This window comes from Lissotriton vulgaris, chromosome 4_1 (assembly GCF_964263255.1).
Source record: "Lissotriton vulgaris chromosome 4_1, aLisVul1.2, whole genome shotgun sequence".
Lineage (NCBI taxonomy): Eukaryota > Metazoa > Chordata > Amphibia > Caudata > Salamandridae > Lissotriton > Lissotriton vulgaris.
The window spans coordinates 1,118,467,105-1,118,491,961 of NC_141691.1; the positions used below are offsets into that span (position 1 = coordinate 1,118,467,105).

The following is a 24,857-nucleotide window of genomic DNA, read 5'->3' on the forward strand; positions in this document are numbered from 1 at the left end:
ATGAAAAGATTGCACCCACCCACAGGGAGCAGCATTTTTTGCTGCTCCCTCCCGGCAGGAGCAATGCCGGCTCCTGCTGGAGGCCTAGCCATAGTGTGCTGGGTACTCTAGGTGGGCACCAGGTCTTTTTTGTCTGGATCCTCCTGTCCCTTTGGACATTAGCTGGACCATGGAGGATAGGGTCCCTGTGGTGGATACAGGTCCAAGGAGGGGGATCTTGTACCCCTCTCCACTTATTTGCAGTATGGCCGGGCCGGGGGGATGAGGTCCCCAGGGCTGAAATTGGCCCGGGGGAGGGCCACGTTCCCTCTCCCTTGTAAAAATAGTGATTGGCCCCAAGAGATGGTGGTCCCGAGGCCAAAATCCCCCCAGGAAGGGGGGCACATGCACCCCTCCCCTTATGATGTGCCAGGGGATGGGGATGGCCTAAAAATGCGATAGGCCCTGATGAGAATGACAGGTTTACATTTTGGGGTTTGGCCACAGGGCCTGGCCACAGGCCTTGTAGCCAAACCCCTACTGTGCACAGCCAAAGGCTGTGCACAGTGTGGAGTTGGCTGTATGCAGGGATTGGACCCAGGGCCTGGCCACAGGCAGACCGGGCTGCCAACCCTCACCACTGCACAGGGCAAAAATCCATGCATGGCGGTGGTTGGATTGAGGTTCTGTAATTTTCGAGACTGACTCCATTTTATATTGTGCCACCATTTTGTGTTGCCCTCACGTAGGCCTGTGAAGGTAGCCTGGCGAAAAAAATTGGCCTGGCCTTCTTAGTCCATGTATACATTAACTAAGGTTTCTTTTTGACTCTGAAATGAACTGTAAGAAACTGACCTCTTCACCTGAAACTTACCTCGCAAAGCCAATTTCCCTGATCGATTTTTGTCTGAGATTGCCAATCAATGTTTAGGACATTGTTAACTTTTAGTTTCCTTGCACATGCCTTATCTTGTTCATCATCTGTTACTGTTTCTTTTTATGTTTCTTCATTACATGGGTTATGCTTTCAATTATAGGTTTGTCCGGCGTTTGGAGGTTGAATTTGGGATATTCTTAATGATTGACTTTTGGGTTGGGATACTGTACATGTAATCATGCCATGCCCTGCAGTGGCATCTAAATCAGATTAACCTTTGTGAACTATGTAATTATAATGTTTTGCCCATATCCTGCTAAAACCCCAAAGGCTACTCACCTGCTGACACTCCAGATTTTCCATTTGTTTAGGAATGTAATAAAAAGTTAACTGATACAACTCCCTTACATGCCTGGGCAGGATAAAGGATTCAGAAAAGGGGGTGGTGATGAACAGAGTGTCTGAATTAAGCAGACCACTCTTACCCAGTCCAAAGATCCGGGCTTGATCCATCACCGTTATTTATCTCACTGCACCATCCCAGCTCAGAACCTGGCTATATGCAAATCAGTCTGTCCCTGGCCCAGTGCATCATGGGAACAGGGCAGACTAAACTACCAAGCCAATTCTTCACCAGAAAGGAGACAAGCTACCGGGGACCGGTTTCTGGCATTTCAGCCTTCTTCGGCCCGTCTGGTTTGAATCCTGATGGTGCAGTGAGAAAGGGATAAAGATAAAGAGTATATAATATGTGAAGTAAGACCATTCTAGCAGACTGCCTCATTCAGTTGCTAAGGCTTCTGTGTGACGTAGTCTCACTCATTTGAGGTTAATAAAAATGTTATTTTATATTTCCAGCTTCTGTGCCAAATTCTTTATTAAAGGTTTGAATGGACTAAGTATCAGTGAGACCCCTGAGAAGTGGATTAATTAATTTCTACAAATGGCGCGGCCAACGCGGGCCTCATCAGAGAAGTGGCTATCTGAGGGAGTGATCTTGTCAGAAGACAGAAATCTACTGAGGAGGACAGGACAGGACTCTACTAAGGAGGTACTCTGTGCACGGAGGTTCTGGGGATTCTTTGTCTCTGCAGCCCAGTATATTTCTGATCTTCCTGATTTTGATCCTCCACATGATGTCACTCCTGACTGAGAACCTTTTCGGCGTGAGTATTTTTTTAAAAAAAGACCGTTAGGTCATTTAGAACTTGGCAGTTAGAATTTGGACAACCATTTGTTTGGTATAGTTTTGGAATTTTGGAATTTGTGTTGGCCAACTTTGGATTTGTATAGGTTTGTATATGCGAATTGCAATTTGTGTAGGCAGGACATAAGGAGATTTTTCTCTATCTGATTTTGTTGAACGGTGCATGTACGAAGAGTACTTTAAGCACTACTTTGGGTATAATATTGTATATTCTGCAATTTTTTTGGCATGCCTGTTTTCAAGCTCACATCAAAGAATGTGTTGCTTTTTGGAAGGTACCATAGTGAGATGTGAATTAAAATTAGCTAGCTCCCCTAGAGGGAATACCTAAATAGGTTTGGGTATAAAAACATATTTCTTCCTTGGTGATTTTGTATCCCCAGGGAATTAAAACATGGACATAATACATATAAGGATCCTTTGTTCTGTGCAATTTATGAATGGAGATATGCAGAGCGATTTCTGGTGCTCTGCCAGCCAAAACTAGTGAATTGAGTGTATTTTGGCTTCTTGGACATACAGCAGTCTGTTGGACTGTTTTTTTTGCAGTCTTTTGGAACACTATTGAGAAGCGTTTCTTGTAAATATGACTTACAACTAGTATTTACAAATGGTTTGGTTTAAGTACAGTCTGTGGGCTGTCCTTTGTTTTATTCCTATATGTTGATCTGTAGGTTAAATGTGTGTTTAAATGTCTATGTGGTTTTTCCCATTAGTGTCATTTCTGTAAGTGAATAGCGATGGCGCAATTTATGAAACAAATGGCTAAAGCGCTGTATTGTGTGTTCTGAGTGTTTGAACCCTTTCTGTTTATGTCTGAAATGAGCTCAATGTGTGTTTGTGTTTTTTTTATGTTTTCAGTCTGTTAAGTAAAATGTCAGATTAATTATATTAAGTAGAAATTAAATAAAAATCCAGCAATTTACCATGTGATATGCTAAAATAGCTATATGTTGCTATTTCATTTATAGACTAAGTAAAACACATATGTACAAAATGTTAAATGCTTAAAATAGATAAAATTAAAATTCACATTCACTAGGAATATAAAAAGCCTCAAAAACAAATTGTGTGTTTTGTAGAAAAAACGAATTTATAGCATTTTTTACTTACATTCATTGTATTACATGTAAACAGGCAAACACTTCAGCTAAAGTGAATTTTTGCTAACATTTAAATGCATCTTATTGCAGATGCATTTTAAAACTTGAAATGTCTGTTTTAAGTAAGACTGCCACTGTGCTCAAGTTTCAACACTGTGCAGGGCACTTACTGCTGTTAAGGAAGCAGATGTTGTTTTTTTGAAGGCCACAAATAACATCGGAATGTTTATTTAGCCAGGACTTAGCTGTTAGTTAATCACAGTTGGAACTTTGCATTTCAGAATAGTGTTTTACATGGTTACAAAAATAAGGTTAATTATTTTGTATCACAGGAAGACATTTCAATTGCGGTTTTCCTCTCTTTAAGCATTTTTGTAAGCATATTCTTGGTTCTGTTGCTAAATGATAATTGTCCTTTTAAAAAAAGTGGCGCGAAAATCTGTCACGTTTTAAGTTAGGCTTCTGTGCTTAGGCTCATAAATGAATGCGTCTAAAAATGATAGGTAAGAGATGCAGTTTGCTTTTATATGTGAAATATGAAAAATATATGAAAAATAATTATTAAAAATAAGTGATTCTAAATTTGTTTTTTCATATTTATAAAGCCTAATACTCATACTATGACCTCCTAGCATTAGAATTTAATTTAAGTTGTGTGTTACTGCATAATCAAGACATTAACATGTGGGTTTTCACTTGGCGCAAGCGTAAAAACTAATTTCTCCTAGGAATTACATGAGAGTTGTCTAATGTCCAATCTCTACAATCTGTAAAGAACATTCTGAGGATGATTAATAAGTAATGCAATTGTAGGATCTTTATTTTTAGGTGCCCCAGAGATCAAAGTCGAAATTGAGTTAAATAGACTTTTAAACAGCATTCTTGTCATTTACAATAGCTTTAAAGTGTCTCAGGCTTCAGTAAATGCATACATTTGTGTATAATGCAAACTTGCAGGTTGTTACCATTTGAGGTTGCTTTTCATAGCTCAGTGAGCCAATGTGCCCGGTGCAGAGGTTTGTGTTTCATATCAGGGTTGAAGGTTCTAACTTTAGCTGGGCCTACTGAGACGTTCATCCATTTAAGGTTGATGAAATGAGTACCATTGCATAGGGTGGTAACAAGCATTTGTTCTAAAGTTGGTGTGTTGTGTTGTGTTCTGTGAATTATTCACAGTAGATGTTTTTGAGTCTGGGAATAGGAGTGGATTGTGGCCCCTAAAGGGAGTAATATATATGGTATGTGGTTTTGGATAGGGTTGGTTATTGCAAGTTAGAAAGAGTTAGGAAGGCTTTTTGTCTTTGTCAGCTCGAGTGAGGGAATAGAGAGGGGGGCTGAGGAGCGCGGAGCACGCGAGGCAGATTTTGACCTTGAGGTCAGTAAGGTGGGGGTTAGCAGTATGTTGAAACAAGATGAGTTTTTGTATGACTCCTTTGAAGAAAAAATGTTTGTGTTTTTCACGTTTTTGCATTTTGTCCTTTTATGAATTGTTCCTGCTGGTCCTGTGTGTCAGAAGCGACACAGTAAGTTGTATTTGACAGCTGATCTCCACTGACTGGTAATCTGCTGTCAAACGGAGGGCGAGGAAAGTAAAAGAAAGTAATTTTGGTGTAATTTCAATTTTAAGCCTGACAAATTAAGCAGGCCAGAATATTGGGTGTTGGGCTGCAGGTTCACAGTGCATAAAGTGCATGCAATGGTGTTGTGTGTCACCGCTTATTTACATATGCTATTGTACTTTGTCTATGCTTTTTGTGCTTGATATGCAGCACGTATATCTGATGGCTTGGCATGTGTGTTTTTTTTAATCTTATGCATGTTTTTGTTTTATGTTGCTGCTTTTGATACTATTAAAAGTTCCCCTGTGTTGTGAAGGGATTTTTCATGACGATGCATATCGCTGCACAACAGTTGGGTAAATTTGCGCTGATACTAAATTTCACAGATATGATTTTTCATGCTGTGAACAAGACAGACAACACTTCACCAGTGTATGTCAAATTTGGCAATATAATATTGAAGAAAAGTAAAAGAGATATACAGGATCAAATTGTGTCAACTGCAGTTAGTCACGTTACTGCCCTTTCCCTTGAGGAACAGGCAGCCCTAGATTTATGTTTCCTTGATTGGACCTAAGGATGAAATTATAGATTTGTGGCTCTTGCTAAAGGTGACCAAAACTTTTCATTTTTTCCCTTGAAGAAGGAACTGGACCATTAGCTGAGATTGCCGTATATGGTGTAGGGGCCAGCGGTAGAGTTACAATTGTGTACTATTGTGACTTTTGTGTATCACCCATACTCTTGGTATTATGTCACAAACTTGACTATCACCTGAGTAATTTTTTTGTTCTTCCTATAGATTTTTATTTTGCCGCTTCTCCCCTGACTGATGTTGCATTGTGCCTAGTTATTGGGGATTTTAGCTGTGTCCTACTCCCATTTCGTTTTCCGTATTCTTTTCACCAGTCAGCCCATTTATTATAATTGGTGTATTGTTCAGGTTCACACTTCCAGACTGCAGTGATGTACCAGGGACCCCCATATTTTGTATAATTCCCTTTTGTATGACCGGACTGGTTTTCAAGAGATTTCTTTAGGCCTACTTCGATGTTTTCCAGTCTGACTGTCAGGGTAGTGATAGACTGGTTAACTGACTTAATATTATAGTAAGACAAGTTTTCCATCTCAATAGGAGATACCTTATGTTTATTATTTTTTTTATATGACAAATTCAATGCCTTTTCTAATTTTGGTTTTCAGTTCTTTTTTCTGCTGCTTTAATATTTGATGGACCAGATGTGTTTTTAATAATGGAAATACCAGGACTCTCTAGTTCTTGTCTTTTTGTTTCCACATTTTGATCATTAGCCTTTGTATTGCATAGTGCGCCTGATGCACAATTATTAAAAAGAAGGTATCTACATGTCCCTGATAATCTGTATTATGCGATTTTTCTTTTGAGATGTTCTAGATAAGGAATTTAGAAACACTTAGACTTAATCATTGAGAAAAAAATGTTTACCGCATTAGACGATGTCAATATGTGTGAGGACATCCATTCATATATAATTCTCATGTAGTTATCTACCGTTTGATGGTAGAGGATATGCTCTCACATGGAAACCCAATTGAAGAGGCTAGAGTCACTGTTTTGCCTACTGCCTTTGTATTTGTATTCAATGAGAATGACAGTGTATTTTAGATCACAATAGTCCCATGGCGTATGGCCACTCCTTTGAAGATTGCAGGCCACCTGTTTGCAGTCCCCTTGTTAAATACATTGAACTGTTTTTGTACTAAATTGAAGGAAACTAACAACTGTGTCACATTTCCTACATCACTAGGTTCTGCGGGATCTTCCAGAGTCAAAGGAAGAATGATACCCTGCAGAACGGTGATCAAGACGAATCCAAATTCTCATCAGTGTCAGCTACAGATGAGAGGCCCTACAGTCCCAACACCAAGAAAGTGCTTCATCAATTGCATCTTCAAAGCATTGTGCTTGCTACATCAGAAGGCGTTGAACATCAGAGAAGAAGGAGGATCTGGTTTTGCCACAGGACCAGAGTTTCAGTGCAAAAGAGCAAAAGCTACCTGTCATGTGCTGGTAACCTCTGACAGTGTACAGTCCCTTGAGCCCCTTGGCCTGAGTTTTGGCAACACACTTCCCCTTTTATCTTTGCTCCAATGGAAGGGAAGTGCACCGGAGGATCCAAGATCGACAAAAGGCACTACATTATGGTGCCCATGAAAGAGCAGCCTGAGCGTCCTCTGACACTGAATATTGAGTGTTGGAGCCTGAGAATGTAGACCCGGGTCTGCATGAGATGATCTGTGCCCATGACCAATGAAGAGCACATTATTTGTAGTGTCTGCCGCAGAGGAGCGACACTGGTGCACTGCCTTGAGACATTGAGACTTTCAAGTGAGCTGTGAGTGTTTGCCAGGAGGGCACTCCAACTAAGCAGTACTATTTTCATGAAGAGGCCTGAATCAAGAGGCCCAATGCGGAAGAAGACAATGGAAGCAGATTTGATGGACGATAGAAGCCTGCCAGAGAGGCTTTGAGCGGACTTTGGGAACAGTTGCACAAGCGATTCCAGTGCAATTGTATAAAGTAAATGTTAATTAAGTTCTCATTTGACTGAATTGCCATGGAAGAGGAAGTGGCTCCGCCTCTAGCATCCAAAAATGGTCCACCAGAAGTGAGTCTTTGTGCTACTATGTGTGTTCGGAGACCTGTCCCGAGAGAAGTAGAGAATAATAAGATGATGTTACAGCAACACCTTGACGACCTAATGAATATCGATATAGACCTAGATTCAGATTAACATGAGTCTTAGGTTATTGCCTACGTAATGGCAAAAAGAGGGTCTGAGGTTCTGTAATTTTCGAGACTGACTCCATTTTATATTGTGCCACCATTTTGTGTTGCCCTCACGTAGGCCTGTGAAGGTAGCCTGGCGAACAAAGTGGCCTGGCCTTCTTAGTCCATGTATACATTAACTAAGGTTTCTTTTTGACTCTGAAATGAACTGTAAGAAACTGACCTCTTCACCTGAAACTTACCTCGCAAAGCCAATTTCCCTGATCGATCTTTGTCTGAGATTGCCAATCAATGTTCAGGACATCGTTAACTTTTAGTTTCCTTGCACATGCCTTATCTTGTTCATCATCTGTTACTGTTTCTTTTTATGTTTCTTCATTACATGGGTTATGCTTTCAATTATAGGTTTGTCCGGCTTTTGGAGGTTGAATTTGGGACATTCTTAATGATTGACTTTTGGGTTGGGATACTGTACACGTAATCATGCCATGCCCTGCAGAGCCATCTAAATGTGATTAACATTTGTGAACTATGTAATTATAATGTTTTGCTCATATCCTGCTAAAACCCCAAAGGCTACTCACCTGCTGACACTCCAGATTTTCCATTTGTTTAGGAATGTAATAAAAAGTTAGCTGATACAACTCCCTTACATGCCTGGGGCAGGATAAAGAGTATATAATATGTGAAGTAAGACCATTCTAGCAGACTGCCTCATTCAGTTGCTAAGGCTTCTGTGTGACGTAGTCTCACTCATTTGAGGTTAATAAAAATTTTCTTTTATATTTCCAGCTTCTGTGCCAAATTATTTATTATTGGTTTGAATGGAATAAGTATCAGTGAGACCCCTGAAAAGTGGATTTTTAAATTTCTACGGGATAAATGTGTAGTAATTAAATATTACTTTTAATTAAAAAAATATAGAAATTTGCTGAAAAAATAAAGGTTAGAGGGATTTATAGCTAGAAAACAGAATAAAAGAACTTAGAAATTCACAAAAAAAGGTTCAGATTTTACACACATGAAACCATAGAAATTCAGCAGTTATTATAGTAATCTCAAGAAACTATAACTTGTTGCCTAAGTTAAATATAACTCGCCATGCACTGCTAATTACCCAACATATTACATCAGTTTAAGTTTGAGTTTAAGATTGTTTCTACATTCATGGGGGTGCTTGCAGTGAAGTAATTTCCCTATTCTTGTTTAGACTTCAGTAGGAACAGTCAAATTAACCTCTTCACATTTCTACACTTTCGCTACTGTTATGCTGTTTAGAGTAGAGATGGTAAAATTCATCCCACTGAAATCCAACGCTTTTCCTACTGTTTCACAGATGGATGGAGATGGTAAAGTTTATCTCTCTGAAATCCAATGCTTCCCAAGTGTTGTCCAATTTAGAGTGAGAATAGTGGATTTAACAACTCAGAAATCTAACACTTTCCCTCCCTACTGTTATGTTGTTTGGAGTGGGAATAGTAAATTTTGCCACTCAAAAATCCAACACTTCCTCTGCTGTTGCACAGTCTGGAGTGGGAATAATACATTTTACCCCTCCGAAGTCCGACACTTTCCCTACTGTTGCGCTGTTTGTAGTTGGTATTCAAAGTTTACCCCCAAGAAATCCAACGCTTTACCTACTGTTGCACTGCTTGGAGGGGGAATATTAAACTTAACTCATCTGAAATCCAATGCTTTCCCTACTGTTGCGTAGGTTGGAGTGGGAATAGTAAATTTAAATGTAACGCCTCCGAAGGACAGTGCTTTACCTACTGTTGCACTGACTGGAGTAGCAAAGGTAAATCCAACCACTCTGAAGTTTAACACTTTTCCTAATGTTGTATAAATTACAGCAGGAATAGTATATTTATTATTCTTAAACTCCAAAGTTTTTCATAAAATTGATCAAATAGATTTTATAGTATTAATTGTTTGTATTTTAATATTTTATTTTGAAATTTAATTGAATGTTTATTGTATTATTTGTACATTTCAATATTTTATTTATGATCTACATTAATTAATATATTTTTTCTTATTGAATAGTTTAGATTTTTTATGGTTTCATAGTGTATTATGTATAATCTTGTTAGAGTGCTGGAAAAGGAAGTCACACCTTCTTATAGAAAGATGGTCTTCTTCCAAATGCAACCATTATTAACACTCATTAGGGGGCATCTGATTATATGTATTACTGGGAAGAGGATGCAAGTATGTTCTATGTTTCATTTATGTTTAGAAGTAAAAACACCGGTATTTGGGTTATATTATTTAGAACTCAGTAGTAACAAGTGGGTGTGCTTAAGAGTTTAACAGCCTTTCTTTATATATGGAAGGATAGGAAACAGGTGTTCTAAATTAATTCCTGTACTCAATATTCTCCTTTGTGGGACAGTCCCAAGGGATTTTCAAGGCCTTGCCTGCTTATCACTACACTTGCTGGAAAAGCTAAACCATTACAAGGTTGTATGTTCCTTTATGGATTTGCAGAAGGTATTTGTTATCCTCAAGGCCAACTTCTATCTATGCTTACAGATTTGTTTCTGTAAGAGAGGTTTGAGAAAAGTTTCCTTTAATTGGGTATAATCTTGTGTCATTTCTGACATTTCAAATTACAATCATTATGCGAAATGCCTAAGATTACGCTATTATGCAACATCCCATAGCTGAGATTTTGTGTGGGTAAAAATCCTATCACAGGCACACTGGAAGAACGAAAACAAACTAAACATGTGTGGCTGTTGCTTGCGTCATGTGTGATTTTGCTCTATTTTTTTGGGGTGAAATGAGTCCTTGTGCAAAAAATGGGCATGCCACATTTACAGCCACATGCATCATTGTTGCCGTTTGCGATTTCTTAATTGCGAAAAAAAGAGGCCCATAGGAAATAATGGAAGTCATTCTCAATTTGCGATTCGCAATTTGCGAATCGCAAATTGAGAATGCGATTTCAAGGGTGCAGGGGGGTCCAAAGGACCCCCCCTGCACCCCTGAAATATAACTTTAAGTTTAAGTGCATTTTTCACACACACATGCCCCAAGGGCATGTGTGTAAAATGAAACTTTCAGAAATGCACTTTTGTGCATTTTTGAAAGTTTTTGCAAATTACCATGAAGGTCAACTTCATGGTAATTTACCTCTCCCTATTTGCAAATTCGCAAATTTAAAATTTTCATGCATTGCATTTAAGAAATCTCAAATTGTGATTTCTTAAACGCAATGGCAATTTTAGAAATCGCAACATGATTGCGATTTCTAAAATTGCGAAAAACATGATGCATCCCAATTTTGTCAATTGCATTCGCAAACGGCCGAAAATTGCGATTCGCACCGTTTGCGAATGCAATTGACAATGATGCATGTGCCCGTTAGTGGTAGTGCAAAATGTTGATGCTGGCATTTCGAATAATAATGCATACATTTGCATAATTCATTAAGTGAATTCAGCAAATTTTACCCAAGACTACTATAATTTGTCTAGAATATAGCCTCTGTTTCCTGTGCCTGCAGATGTGAGCATCATTTTCCCTCATTATCCCATTTTCAGGATACATCAAAGGGAATCCTCTTGTCATGCCTTTCCTTGTCCTACATATTAGATTTTGGAAATGGCAGTGAAGGGGTGATGTAAATGTTGTAATCTTCCTTCCCGTAACTTGGTACATCCCTTCCACCCCTGCCTCATTTTCCCCTGTGGACTCTCCCTTGGGAGTCTATCTTAAAATGTTGAAGTCCACTGTTTGTCATTTGGAGAGTGGATGGCTAATAAAGAGTTCCTGAAATTCTTACCTCGTCTAATCATCCTTACTTTTCTACACCGGTGACAATCTACTGCGAAGGGGGCAGTTTTAGCCCTCTCCCCTTTGTGTGCTCTCTCCACTTACTGCATTATTGTGGATTAAGGAAGCATGAAGGTTGTAAGTGCTGCATCAGCCTGTCCTTGACAACCAGAAGCGCTTCGTTGTGAGAAGCTGTGCTCCAAGCTTGCCGTCTACGGATGAAAAAAACCTGTTGTCACAAAGGAAGTGTGCCCTGGTCCAGGCGGGTAGCACCTTCATCCAATTAGCTATGCATTCTTCCACAATTCTGGCATTGTGGGATGGAAGGTGGAGCAAAGGGTTTTGAGGAACCAACGTAAGGATTGGTGCGCACTCAGCAGCTTTCAGCTACTGCATTTTAATCAGCTGAGGAGGAATACATCTGGCCATGTGTCCCTGGGCACTTTGTTGCATTACAGCCTTTCACAGGCACAAAGTTAAGTGTTCCCCAAACGAGCCAAGCAACAATCCTTCAACAGTGTCAACGTGTCTGAGGTGCCGCCTGACTGGAATTCCATGCGCAGGGCCATAGTGCAGTGGATTGTCGCCTCCTCACGTTTCACGCATGTGTGAGGCGGGGCTGCTCTCAGTCAGGTAACGTATCGTCTTAGATGAGGTAGCGAAGTTTTTCACAGTGCAAGCGTGCTCTGGGGAAAGTAACTGGGAAGCAGTATCTTTTGTAAGGTACGGAGCCTGCGTGAAGGGTGGCAGCAGTTTTCAAAGTATTTCAGCTTGTTCGAAGGAGCGCATTCATCATCAGTGCAGGTGTGCTACAAGAGACAGCATCTGGGTATCAGTGTCTCAGTGCCTTCTCTGCCCATGGATGTGAGGGTGTTCCAGGCCCCGGGGGGGGGAATGCTGCATCCACCGGTACCAGCCATAGGAGCTGAGACACTCTCTTTTGTTGTGGCTAGGTGTCAAGTTTAGGAGGGCATACTAAATTTAACCCTGCCTCATCTTCTACACATGCTGGAGCATTTCATACACCCAGGAGTACTGCATTATTACATTTTTCAAACAGTAGCACCATTTATTAGCTCCAGTGTCATCGTAGTGTAGTATTGTGCTTGGTTTTAACTTTTGCTCCTCTAGGAACAGCACCACCATTGCAGTTTCTTGAGTGTTTAGGGACTACTTGTCTCTTTGTCCCGTTCTCTGTTAGCTTTCCTTTACCTTAAGTCTCCCTTTCTGGTGCACAAGGATGGCTGCAATGAGCATGAGCCAACCCCCATCATTCCTTAATGAAAATGGAGAGACAGAAATAAATTGAAAAGACTGGGTCAAACTGTTTGAATCGTATCTGATTGCGATTGGGGTGAACAGTTCTCTCCGCTGCGGAAACAGCACATTTTACTACATTATTTGGGTGTATATGGTCGGAAAATTTATGAAACTCTGCCAGGACCAGAGAATAATGGAGGAAGGGAAGAGGGAGCTTTGGAAGTTTTTGCAAGCACCATGGCCAAACTAGAAATTCACTTTGGAGATAAGATAAACATGGTGTTGGAACGTCATAGATTCTTCTGCAGAACAGAAGGGAAACAAGAGTCGGTCAGCAATTACATTGCTGCCTTAAGGGGCTTGAGCCAATTGTGTGACTTTGGGAACCTAACTGATACTCTTATAAGGGACCAGATGGTACGCTGCATGAATAATTTGTGTATACAGGAAAACTTGCTGGCCAAAAATCCTTCTCTACGGGAGGCAATAGCCTTTGCCCAATCTGTAGCGCACACAGCCAAATGCATCAAAGAAATGAAATCTCCTATGGAGTTGGTGGCCAATGTAAAGGAGTGTGTGAAAGAGACCGAGGTTTGCCGAGTCAATGGGAAGGAAAGTGTGCAGAACAAATCGAACATTAATGAAATAAAACCCATGTGTTACAGATGTGGCAGCAGCAACCACCTAGCAAACAATGCTCAGTGCCCAGCAAAACGTGTGACATACAAGAATTGCAATCGCAGGGGGCATTTTGCAAGAGTATGTAGAGAAAGTGACCCCAACAACACAGAGGGTGATGGAAAGGAAGGGAGTTCTGTAAAAGAAGTTAGTTATGTCTATCCCAGTGGAAGGAAGTTTGTCTTCCAGGTAAAAGACACAGTGGGAAGTATAAATATCTATTATGCCAAAAGTGATGTGATGCTACACAAGAATGTTGTCACAATGTATGCAGATTCTTGTTCACCATTTACTTTGTTGAGCCATGTAAATTTGAAAACATGAATGTAGATAGGAATGTGATCCTAGATAAGCCTGATATTTCACCCACAGGTTACACCAAACAACACATACCACTCATGGGAATGAAAAAAATGCACATTGAATTTAAAGAAAGGAATACGGAGGGAAAGGTGTGCATTGTTGAAACGGGGTCTAATTTATTGGGATGACAACATCAGAAAGAGTTGGGTATAATCCTTGATCCCAATAACCAAGAACAAGTGCTTGTGCTGGATGCTACCCAAACTGGAGCAAGTATATGTGAGGCGTTCCTCAAGTTATTTTCCAAGAAACTTGGTCTTTTCCGTGAAAAAGATAATGCACCAAGTCTTAATAAATGTTGACAACACCATATTTTTCCAGGATGACATCCTGGTGTATGGACAGGTTGCCGAAGCCCATGACCAAACCCTCAGGGATGTCTTCAAAAGGATGATGGAGGCTGGATTGACAGTACATAAATCTAAGAGCCAGATCAGAGTGATATCAACAGAATACCAGGGGCTCTCCATTTTAGAAAATTATTTTAGACCAAAAAATAACTTGTTGTAAGCGGTTAGAGAAGCCCTGTATCCCAAGAGCAAGGATGAGTTGAAGTCATTCTTGGGTTTACTGGAGTATATGGCAAAATACATTAAAAACTTCTCAGAGAAGTGTGAACAATTACGTGAATTTTTGAAGAAAACAAGGAGTTTGAGTTTGGAGAGAAACACAAGTGCACTGTAGATGCATTAAAAGAGGATGTTGTCAGTTCTCCGGCATTGGGCACGTTTGTCAGCAGGAAAATAACTATTCTTACCACAGAAGCTTCGAACAAAGGCCTGGGGACGACACTGTCTCAGAAAGAGGGACAGGAGGAAACAATAATTGCCTTTGCCTCCTGCTGTATTACCAAAGCTGAGAGCAATTATTCTGTAGTGAGAAGGAGGCCCTAGCGTGTTACTGGGCAGTGAAACACTTTAAGTTCTTCCTGTGGGGGGTGAATTTCACTATCCACACAAACCACAAGCCACTTACATTCATGTTCACGGTCAAAGGAATGGAACATGGCACTCCCTGCATTTGTAAATGGATATTAGTACTTCAGAATTTCAGCTTCAGGGTGGAGTATGTTCCAGGGGGTGAAAACAAAAGCGCAGAATTTTTGTCCAGATCTCCTTTACAACGCGAACCATGTGAAGAAGTGCTAGACAGTCCCATTCTAGCCAACTGATCCTGCGTTAACAGAAAAAAAATGGGGTAAAGGCATGGAAGAAGATGAAGTGTTGTGTAAATAAAGGAGATGATGGTAGAATGGTGGCCCAGTAAATGCACTGAGATCTATGAGGAAATCAGAGACTTTTGGGAGGTCAGGTTTGAATTGCGCACCATATGAGGGAAAGTTTTTTGCAACAATAAAATGATACTCCCGTAAGGGTTGAGAAAGAGAATTGGGGAATTAGCCCATAAAGGACACCTGGGGCGGAGCACGACAAAGAACAGAGTTAGAGTAAACTTCTGGTTTACCAGGATGGACTCTCTGGTAGAACAAATGGTAAAGGACTGTCATAGTTGTGTCAAAAGTGACAAGTCGAGGTCTACCCACAAGGCTCCGTTATCCCCTGTAGAGGAACCCCTCAAACTGTGGAGCAAACTGGCCATGGACATAATAGGGCCAATGGACAATTTAGGGATGCACAGAAAGTTCATTTTGGTGCTGGTTGATTACACCTCACACTGGGTCACGCACAAATTCATCCATGGGGTTAACAATAATGCTGTCCTAGATTTCCTCAAGGACGTATTCTCACAGGAGGGAATTCCATCTACCCGAGTCACTGAAAATGGGTTACAGTTTACTTCCCAAAAGATGAAGGAGTTTCTAGTAAATCTCAATATCAAGCACGCAAGAACAGCACTATATTACCTTAAGGCAAACGGCCTGGTTGAAAGAAACACATACACATACAACTAGCCATGGTGAATGGTCATAAGGTTGAGTCATCCTTGCGGGACTGCTTATGGGCCTACCACACGTCACCCAACATCATCTATGGGGTGTCCCCGTATGCCGCTCTCAGAGGAAGAGAACCCTGTACAAAGTTTAAACCCATGTGGTTGAGGGGTGGTAGGGAGGTTGAATACGATCCCAAGGAAGCTAGAAAGAAATGAGAACTACACCAAGACAAATACAAGAAGTGGTATGACGAGAAGAATGGGGTGAAAGATCCTAGGTGGAGGATAGGAGATTGGGTACAAGTCAAAAAGACTGTTAAAGATAATAAGAGCAAAAGCAAATATTACCCTCCTTGTTGTGTAGCCAAGTCCTACAACAATGTGGTACTACATGAGAATAGACAAGTGTGGAGTTGTGGCAGGAATGTCAAATGCAGTTATGTTTAACCCTATAATGTTGGGGAGGTGTGTTGTAATGTTCCTTCCCGTACCTTGATACATCCCTTCCACCCCTGCCACATTTTCCACTGTGGACTTTCCCTTGGGAGTCTACCTTAGAATGTTTAAGTCCACTGTTTGTCATTCAGAGAGTGGATGGCTAATAAAGGGTTCCTGCAATTCTTACATCGCCTGATCGTCCTTACTTTTCTACAGTTAACATGCCAGGAGACTATTTTATTCAATAAAAATTATTGTAAGCTAATATTTCAGTTCAAGTTATTACAACTTACAATACTATTTTTGTTTGTTGTTGTCAATTTCTAAAAAATGGTAATTTAAAGCTGGATCATTTGTTCCCCTCAAATGTAAAGTCAAAGAAGGGAAAGTAGAGAGCTTGTAAACTACCCGAACAGAGAATTACTGTAAATCACAGTTTCTTTGTCTACATCTTGCTAACTGACCTGGAAGCAATATCATGGTAAAACAAGATTCCCAATAAGCGACATGTCCAAGACAAGCAAACAATTAATGAAGTTAAAGATAATGTCAGATTGCTAAATTAAATTTAAAAAAACAGTTTGAAAGTGCTGCCTTTTACCTACACATATTTTGCAGAATGAAGTACATTAGGAGGGAAAGTATGTTTGATGTTTAATCAATGAATATCAGAGACACTTCAATTTTTGAATCAAAGATCTTGGTTTATTTTATTTATGGTCAGCTGTTGGTTATCCAGCTGGACTATAGAACTTAAAATCAGGACTGTAACTGGACACGTTCCAACCAGGAAGTCACCACTACAGCACTATACAGAACCCATTCAGGGTAGGTGTCACATGGCCAGAAGCAACAGAACATCATTAGTATCACCAAAACACAATCACAGCACACAGAGAGGAACTCTCAGTCAATCAAGCTTTCTTTTTGCCCAGCAGGTTTATTCCATATTGTGAAACGTTTCAGCCTCATTGATGCATTTCAGCATACAATACCTTGATCACGATGAAAAGTTATCAAGTTTCTGAACAACGGTGACAATTTTGTAGGTTTTGATTTATTTAGGGAAACAGATAGGAACATAATTAAACCTATACCTAATCTACAATTGCATTGATAAACTAGCTCTTACTGTTTGATCTTTTGTCCTGAATAAACAACATCATTAGTTGTGAATCACATGTTGGAATTTGGATGAATTTAAAGTGATGAAATTGGACTACTGCAAAGCTGAAATTGTAAACAATCAAGCACTACTAATCAACAAACTACTCTGGCTTCAGAACTGAAGTCACTCTGATATTCATTGTTTGCTTATTCTTAACAGTGTGAGGTTCTGAGCTTTGCTAATTTGTAACAGCACTGCATTCTGATTTGAAAACAACCCTATAGGGGATATTATTTTTTTATGTTGCAATTCTGAAACACAGTACATTTTGTTCATATGCAGGAATGAATATTATTGCAAACCCCTCTTTCATAGGGCCGAGTTCCCTATTTGAAAAGTTAAATCAGTGATGATGATCCAACAAAAGCAATAAACAGAGGTGTCAATCTGTCTCATGACCCTTCGAATAGGCTTGCTTGTTGGTCAACAAAAGTCAACAATAATGCTTCATTATTAATTGTATACCATCAATGTCTACTTACTGTTAATGGTTTCTCAAACCAGGAATCAACAAACATCTGAAGAGATTGGTAAAGGCCTTCAATTTGATTCTTAAATTCAATGTAATCTTTGTCAAACTGTAAATAAACAACAAAAAAACAGTTCCTTATAATACAGGATGCTTCGGACAGCTCAATTAGTTATCATATAGTCAGAGAATGGATGTTAATTGCAGATGATCAGTATTTTGCTGTAGAGGCCTAATATTTTGTTTGATAACAGCTATGTTGGGAACAATCATAAATGTTGTAATTTGACTAAAAATATAAGCCCCCGTTTGAAAATATTGTCATAGTATGCATTACGTGATACACCCTGCATCTAGATTTGTGAAATTTTGGAATTGTCAAGTCTACTTACAATAGTGGAATATCTGCCAGAAATTGTGGATAGAAATAGCAGAAGTGTGCAACACAAATGCTAGTGAATTAATGTTGGAACTTTGGCGGACCAGAATGCAGAGATAAAAATATAAAACCAGTACATTTTGGGGTATTCATGTCCATGTTGCGGCAAGTATCCCTCTGAGGGACAACACAAATGTACAACTTTGAAACACAGGGTTATGTGCCGTTCTCCAGTCAAAAGGTGTCATGAATATTCTAATATTAAATGGGAAAGAAGAGGAAGAGGTTTCTCTATATTAAAAAAAATAGAGTGCATGAAAATAGTGCTAAAACACAATCTGCACAAGTAGTATTTGTAAATTGGAAAATTTACTGTAAACATGTGACTACAAGACATAAAGGGGTAGAATTCTCAGTTTGACAAACAGTTGTGGTGACCCTGGCTTGTAATGGGTACAGTTGGAATAGGGAACATTTTATTCATTGATCACATATTTGAAGTTCATAAGCATTCAGATTTTTCATGTAATAATTACAATAGTAACAAGGAAAAAGTAACGACAGTAACTAAGAAAAAACATTATCTCTCAAGGTGACCAATTGCAATCACAGATTTAAAAACAAGCATTTATGCACCTGAAATGACTCTATTTACAATTATAACCACCCACTTTCATTTTTAAAGTTCAAAATTACACCAAGCTTCTCAGCAATCAGCTAATTACTCAGTTCACAACGTGCTCATTAAATCCATTTACTCAGTAAATTTACAAAAGGTAGATTACAAAGGTTGATCCAACATCAATCAATCAATCAAGATACTTTATTTTGATTTTTTTTAAAAATCATCATAATATTTTTGAGTATCGGTAGTAATAAAGATTTCCTCAGAGCCTCGTTAAATTTACAAGAAAACTTAAATTGTCCTAGGTTTGGGGTAATAATTCATCGCAAGAACAGAGGATGGTATTTAATGTTGCCTAGATGAAACTTTGTCAATAAAGCCCTCTCCCATGTAGTGTTGACATATAACAAATATAACTATACACCTGCAGTTGATTGTATGCTCATCACTTCTCTCATATAAGGCATAATAATCTCTCTGTCTTCCCTGTTACATTCTACGTTTACTAAAAATAGATCTTTTACTTTTGTGGATTCCCCCTTTGAGATAGATTCCCAAATAGAAAACAGGTCATGTCTTCCAATGGCTTTCAATGTTTTTAGTAAATGATTTATCTTAGGCCATAGTTACAGGTCAGGCAATCCTCAATGATCATGTGATCAAGGGAGCCCTCTGAGATGCTCCAAATAGATATCCATGGGAGATGGGGGCAAGCCCCATCAGGTCTGAGGCATTGGCCAGACCAAGTTCCTCATGTATAAAGTGCCATGAACTACCAGGACCAAGGCCAAGTAACCACCTAAGGAAGCATTTTTCCTCCCCATGGATATTTGAACCCAAACCCAAACCCTCACCCTTAATTGCAGGGGGCTGCTTATCAATTACTATTGCGGTACAAAAGGGGGTGGTGATGGACGGAGCATCTGAATCAAACCGTTCTTTAGCCCACTCTGCCACCCCAGTTCAGACATGGCTATATGCAAATCAGTCTGACCCTGTGCCTCATGGGAACAGTCCAGCCTGAACTGCCAAGCCATGTCTTCCCTGGACCGGAAACAAGCTTCCGAGGACCGGTTTCTGGCATTCCAGCCGTCTTCAGCCCGGCTTGCTTGAATCCAGTGGCAAAGTGAGCAAGGGACTCACGTCTGAGCATACCCTGCCAAACGTATGGCGGCCAAAAGCTGTACAAAAGGGGGTGGTGATGGACGGAGCATCTGAATCAAGAGTGGGCTAAAGAATGGTGATGGATTAAACCCAGATCTTTTGACTGGGTGTGAGTGTTTGATTGATTCAGATGCTCCGTCCATCACCACCCCCTTTTGTACCGTATCAATTACTATTGGCCATAATTTTGGGAGTTCATCCTGACATGCCATTAAAAGGCTTTTACAGGCTTCTTCCTTAATATCAGCCTTACTTTTTTTTAGCAGCAGATTCATAACGCTGTCCAGCAATGATGATGATATCCTGGTCTCTACACCTGGAATTAAGAGCAACCTTCAGATTTTGGTTTGCAGCTCTACTTTCTCTATTGAACCACCCTGGGCTAGCTGCAGCTGCACACTGGCCGTAGTTAGGAGGGAAGATTGGATATTACTATTAAGCATTTCAAATGAAGTGATAGTCCGTAAGGGTAAACAGTTTTCGATCAGAATGTGATCCATGATCAGGCTCAGATTAGCTGTGACTACCTTAGCTGTGACAATGGGGATGTCTATCCCCTTCCATCTCAGCCTCAGTCCCTTGTCCTTAATGACCAGGTTAGTTAAACCTTTCAATGGGAGAGGATGTTGGCCTAAAGGGAGATTCAGTTTAATTTCTATAGAGTTATGATCACTAAAGCCACTCGAAAAGATTCCCCAGGTCGCAACCCAGTTAGTCATCTCCTGGGATAAAAAACATAGACTATGGTAGTTCCTTGGTCCCAGGCTATAAAGGTTGGGATATATGGTTCTTCGAGCCCTCCAATTTCTGCCAAGTTGCAAAAGTTTAATTCCAATACATTTTCCAGGAGGGTGCGCCCTATGAAGTCGACCTCGCTACCAGGCCCTACCGTAGTGGTCACAGAATAGGGATCAACAGTGGGGTCACAAAAGCCAATTTTGGCGCTAAACCTGTTGAAGGTAGAAAAGCAAGGAGCAGGGACTCCGTGTTCAGGGGCTGGAGCCCTATTGGTTCTATTCCCCTATGCAAATTGAGAGTTTGTCTTTCGTCCATTGAATGGTCTTCTATTAGTAACTTGTGGTTCAGCAAAATGACGATAAAAATAACCCAATAGAAGTGCTGTTATACCATTGTTCTTGGCGAGGTTCATTAAAGGGTGGGCATGGGAGAAAATTATAGGTTCCGCAAGGACCAGGAAACTACACAATCACCCAGCACAGCCTTCATAGGGAGTCCAATCCAGCCCACCCTTCTTACAAATAAATTATCTTCAAACTCCGCGCACACCATGGCCTTGATTTTATTGAGCCAATGACATACTTTGTTTTTGAGCACTGCATGAGATTCTTATTTGTTTTTTGGTAAACAAGGCACGTTGGTCAAAACCACAACATAAGGACAGCATTCTGATGGGAGGTTAAAGACAAGTAGAGCTGGCAACCGGGGGGCAGAAATTGTCTTGCACAGCACTCTCTGGGATTATGTGGGCTGAATTAACATCGTGATTTGCCATGGACCGGGAGGGTGGAGATAGAAATGATGGGTTCCCCGTCCTGCACTGATTGGCAGATAACCTTATTGGGTTACACAGAGTGAGACGTCATGTGACCCTTTGAGTCCTCCTTCAAGATTGAAACAGAAGAGGCATCGGTACTGTCAGTGCCAGCATACACTGCCCCTATATTAGAAGTGAAATCACATATAGAGTGTTCTAAAACAATAGATTCAAGGCTCGTGATTTTGTCAATTAGTGGGCTGATGCAGACTTGGATTAGATATTTCAGCTTATCAAGCAACAGGTCAAACATAGGAGAACTAATTAGATCCTCTGAGCAGGAGATATGTCCAGAAACAAGGGGATTGCTGTTATGGTTGGCTTTCCCAGTTGTGTTTCCTTTCCGTTTCTTGTTCATTCTGATTTCAGTGGCCCTTGGGGTGCCCAACGGACCTGGCCTGGCATTTTCTTTTCCCAGATGGACCTACCTCTGGAGGGGCTGCGCCCCTAAAAGTTAAACTGGTATGACACATGAGAATTAGCACAATTGTTCTTCAAAACTTCCTGTGTTTCAGAGGTAATGGTACAACCTTTATTCATGTCAGGGCATAATCATCACTGAGGGGGTGCCCTGCTCCAGGTAGAGCCATCACTCAGCTAGATCTATTTCCCTGGTGACAGCCCCCAGGGCTCTAGCCAAGAAAGAATCAAGAATCAAGCTTTTCTCCCTCTGTAAATTTGCGTTGCCCATCCGGGCCTCTGGACATTTATATGAGCAGTGTCATAGCAGATGCAGATTGGCGCAACTAGCAAAAACAAATGGCTCCACAAGCCAGGTGGGAATCAGAATCCAAGCCGATCAGTGTCCATCTCCTGCCCCTCACCCATGGACAACAGGCACAACAGGATAGCTGAACAAATAAAATAATACAGTTCCAGGGTTGAGATAAAGTCCTTCGGTGAAAATCCAAGGCCAAGAGGGTGTGGCTTTGACGGACGCAGGATGGGCCCGCCCTTGGCCTGAGCTTCGCATGCCAACGGGAACTACCAACATGCTTTCAAGCACTGGAAAGGTGTGTATCCTTGACCCTCAGGCAATCGTTGGTGCCTCTTGGTGCGATGGTGACTAGAACACAGAGTCCTAGCTGCAAGTAACGGGCCCCAATCAGGGGTGCTGCCAAGGTAGTGGGAGCCCAAGATGTGCTTTCAAGCGCTGGGAAACGGTGTGTCATTGACCCTCAGGATGTTACCAGAGCCTCCTGGCGCAATGGCGGCTGGGACACAGAGTCCTGGATACAAGTACAGGCCCATGTTAGCGGCGCTCACCCCATGTTTTTTGCTCAGACTCAAGTGCCCAATAAGCTTTCCAAAGACTACATGAAGAATTTAAAAAACAAACAAAAAGAAAAGAAAGAGTAGGAAAGGGGGTGTCCTTTGTACAACAAAGGTTTCCCAACAAAACTATACCAAACTGCTCAGTATTGAGGCGCTGACAAAGGTAAGTCCTTCATATAAAGTGCAAGGTGGGGAAAAGAAGTCCATCGATGTAAAGCAGCCGGGATAAGGTGTGGGAATGGGGAGAGATTTTAGTAAGTTGAATTTCAGAAAATGGCATAGGGAGAAATAACTAAAGTAGACTAGACCTAGACCTAATAAAAAATATAATCATCAGGTTGGCACTTAAAATTCAAAATACACTGGTGAAATCCATTTAAAGTGACAGGTTTGCGATATTAGTAAACTGAAACTGCTGTAAGACCTATTAAATATGGCTTGTTTCACAGTGCACTGTTGTTTTGCAGCTCATAGTTTTAGGAATCAAAACACACCATAGAGCAGTGTTCTTCAAACGTTTTTATGTTGAGCCCACTCTGATTAAAAATATATTGCCTGACCCTCCAAGTATTGAGACCTGCTTAAATATTTAATGACGAAGCTGCATTTGAAGCCAAGCAGTGTTTTTTAGGACTAAACTTTAAGATATTCGAACAAAGATGATATTTAGAGGTGAATGTATCAAATCTCCTGTCCAGGTACTGAATGTTAATGTGCTGAACAGTAGATAAAGAACAGGTAGCAACAACAGCTGCCTAAACACACAGACACGCGCCCGCACTCACAACCAACACACACACACACATCCATACACGCACACACAAACATACACACACCCTTTCCTCACAGACAATGGAAAGAGCAGGGAGCATTGGTAATTCCAACTTATCTCACAGACATAACGTGCTCATTAGAACAGAGCAGAGTTCTAATGAGGAGACCTCAAGAAGGGTGGAGGCAGTGAAAGTGAAGAAAAATCATTTGGTAAGGTCTTCTATCTTGGCATTCCAGCAATTCACCTTTCAGACCATCATGATCTTACCCCAAAGGCATTTTCCTAATATGCTATAAATATATAACGATACTCAACTGAATGTTTGTAATAATAAATAACATTGCATATCTGGTGCCTTACATGAATTATTCCATTTTAGAATTACACGCATTTAGGGCCAATATGATGCATGATAATCCTAAACATTGGAGAGGGAAGGTTAAGGGGAAAGCAAGATGGCGGACTGAAGACGCCACGGAGAGGTTGCTCTGCGAGACCTCACTGAACTCCATTGATATCGATACTGGCGTTTTACTAATGTGACGGTTTCTTCTGGATGGTGCTTCTGAAAAGCTAACTCTCTGATCTGAATAGCAAAACCCCTCTACATATCTCCTCATGCTCCCGCTAGGTTACCTTGGCATTTTTTCCCCGACAGACACTCCGTCTGATCTGCCACTTCTCTGCTCTGCTCTGCTGACGCGGCCCGCTTCCGCGGGCTGGGAAAGGCTTGCGATTTGGCTTGCGATTTGGCTTGCGATTTGGCGCTTTCACTCTCAGAGCTCGATTGCACGGGTCTGCACTGCTGGTACACCAAGGGTGCTGCCTGAAACCGCGGAAGTTCTGCGTCAGGAGATCGAAGCCTACTGAAGCAAATGCACCCAAAAACGCGCCTCGCTCCAATAGAGCGGCAAAAGGCACCCCTACAGAAGAAGGTGGAGAGGAGGGGGCAGCGGGCTGGCTAAGCCGACAACAATAATTACAGCTGGAACAGCCACTGGGAGTATGATACATCCTCCTGCAACTACACCAGAGAGAGCTGGGAGACCCGGTAAGCAACAGGTCATTAGACCCCCTCTTTTTGTTGCTCCAAGTGATAATAATACTCCGTTGAAAAGTAGAAACCGGGATTTACCAGGGGACAATGTTTCCACTATTGACTTGAATAAAATTCCAGATGCCGGGACAGAGGAGCGATAGGGCTTGGAGGTGCTTCGCTGTTCACAATCTAATCCTGTATGGAGCCGTGCTAAAAATGTTGCCTTAGAGACTGATGTGAGCTCAGATAAGCAACCGAATGCAGATACTTTGATGCATGCTGATAAACGGGAGTTAGAGACCATCTCTTTAAATGGCATTCCTAATTTGGGTACTATTGTTCCTGCTGGGAAACTAGGGGCTGTCTGTCAAGTTAATAAAACACTAGATCCTTGTGCTGCAGCAGAGAGTATCGAAATGGATATTCCTGAAATACTGGAAGAAAATTCAAATGATCAATATGAGGAACTGGTGGAAGGGGTGGAGATAGAAGAAAAGTTGA

At 40.9% G+C, this 24,857-nt stretch overlaps 1 protein-coding gene across 1 annotated transcript in view; it reads right to left on the reverse strand.

Annotated features, from left to right (window-relative positions):
• LOC147722959 (dynein axonemal heavy chain 5-like) overlaps window positions 1–24,857 on the reverse strand; it is a 1,378,573-nt gene that overhangs the window by 1,192,282 nt on the left and 161,434 nt on the right. Inside the window, exon 16 of the mRNA XM_086965349.1 lies at window positions 17,558–17,653. Within this exon, the coding sequence (XP_086821475.1) occupies window positions 17,558–17,653 (96 nt within the window). The remainder of the gene's footprint in view (window positions 1–17,557; window positions 17,654–24,857) is intronic.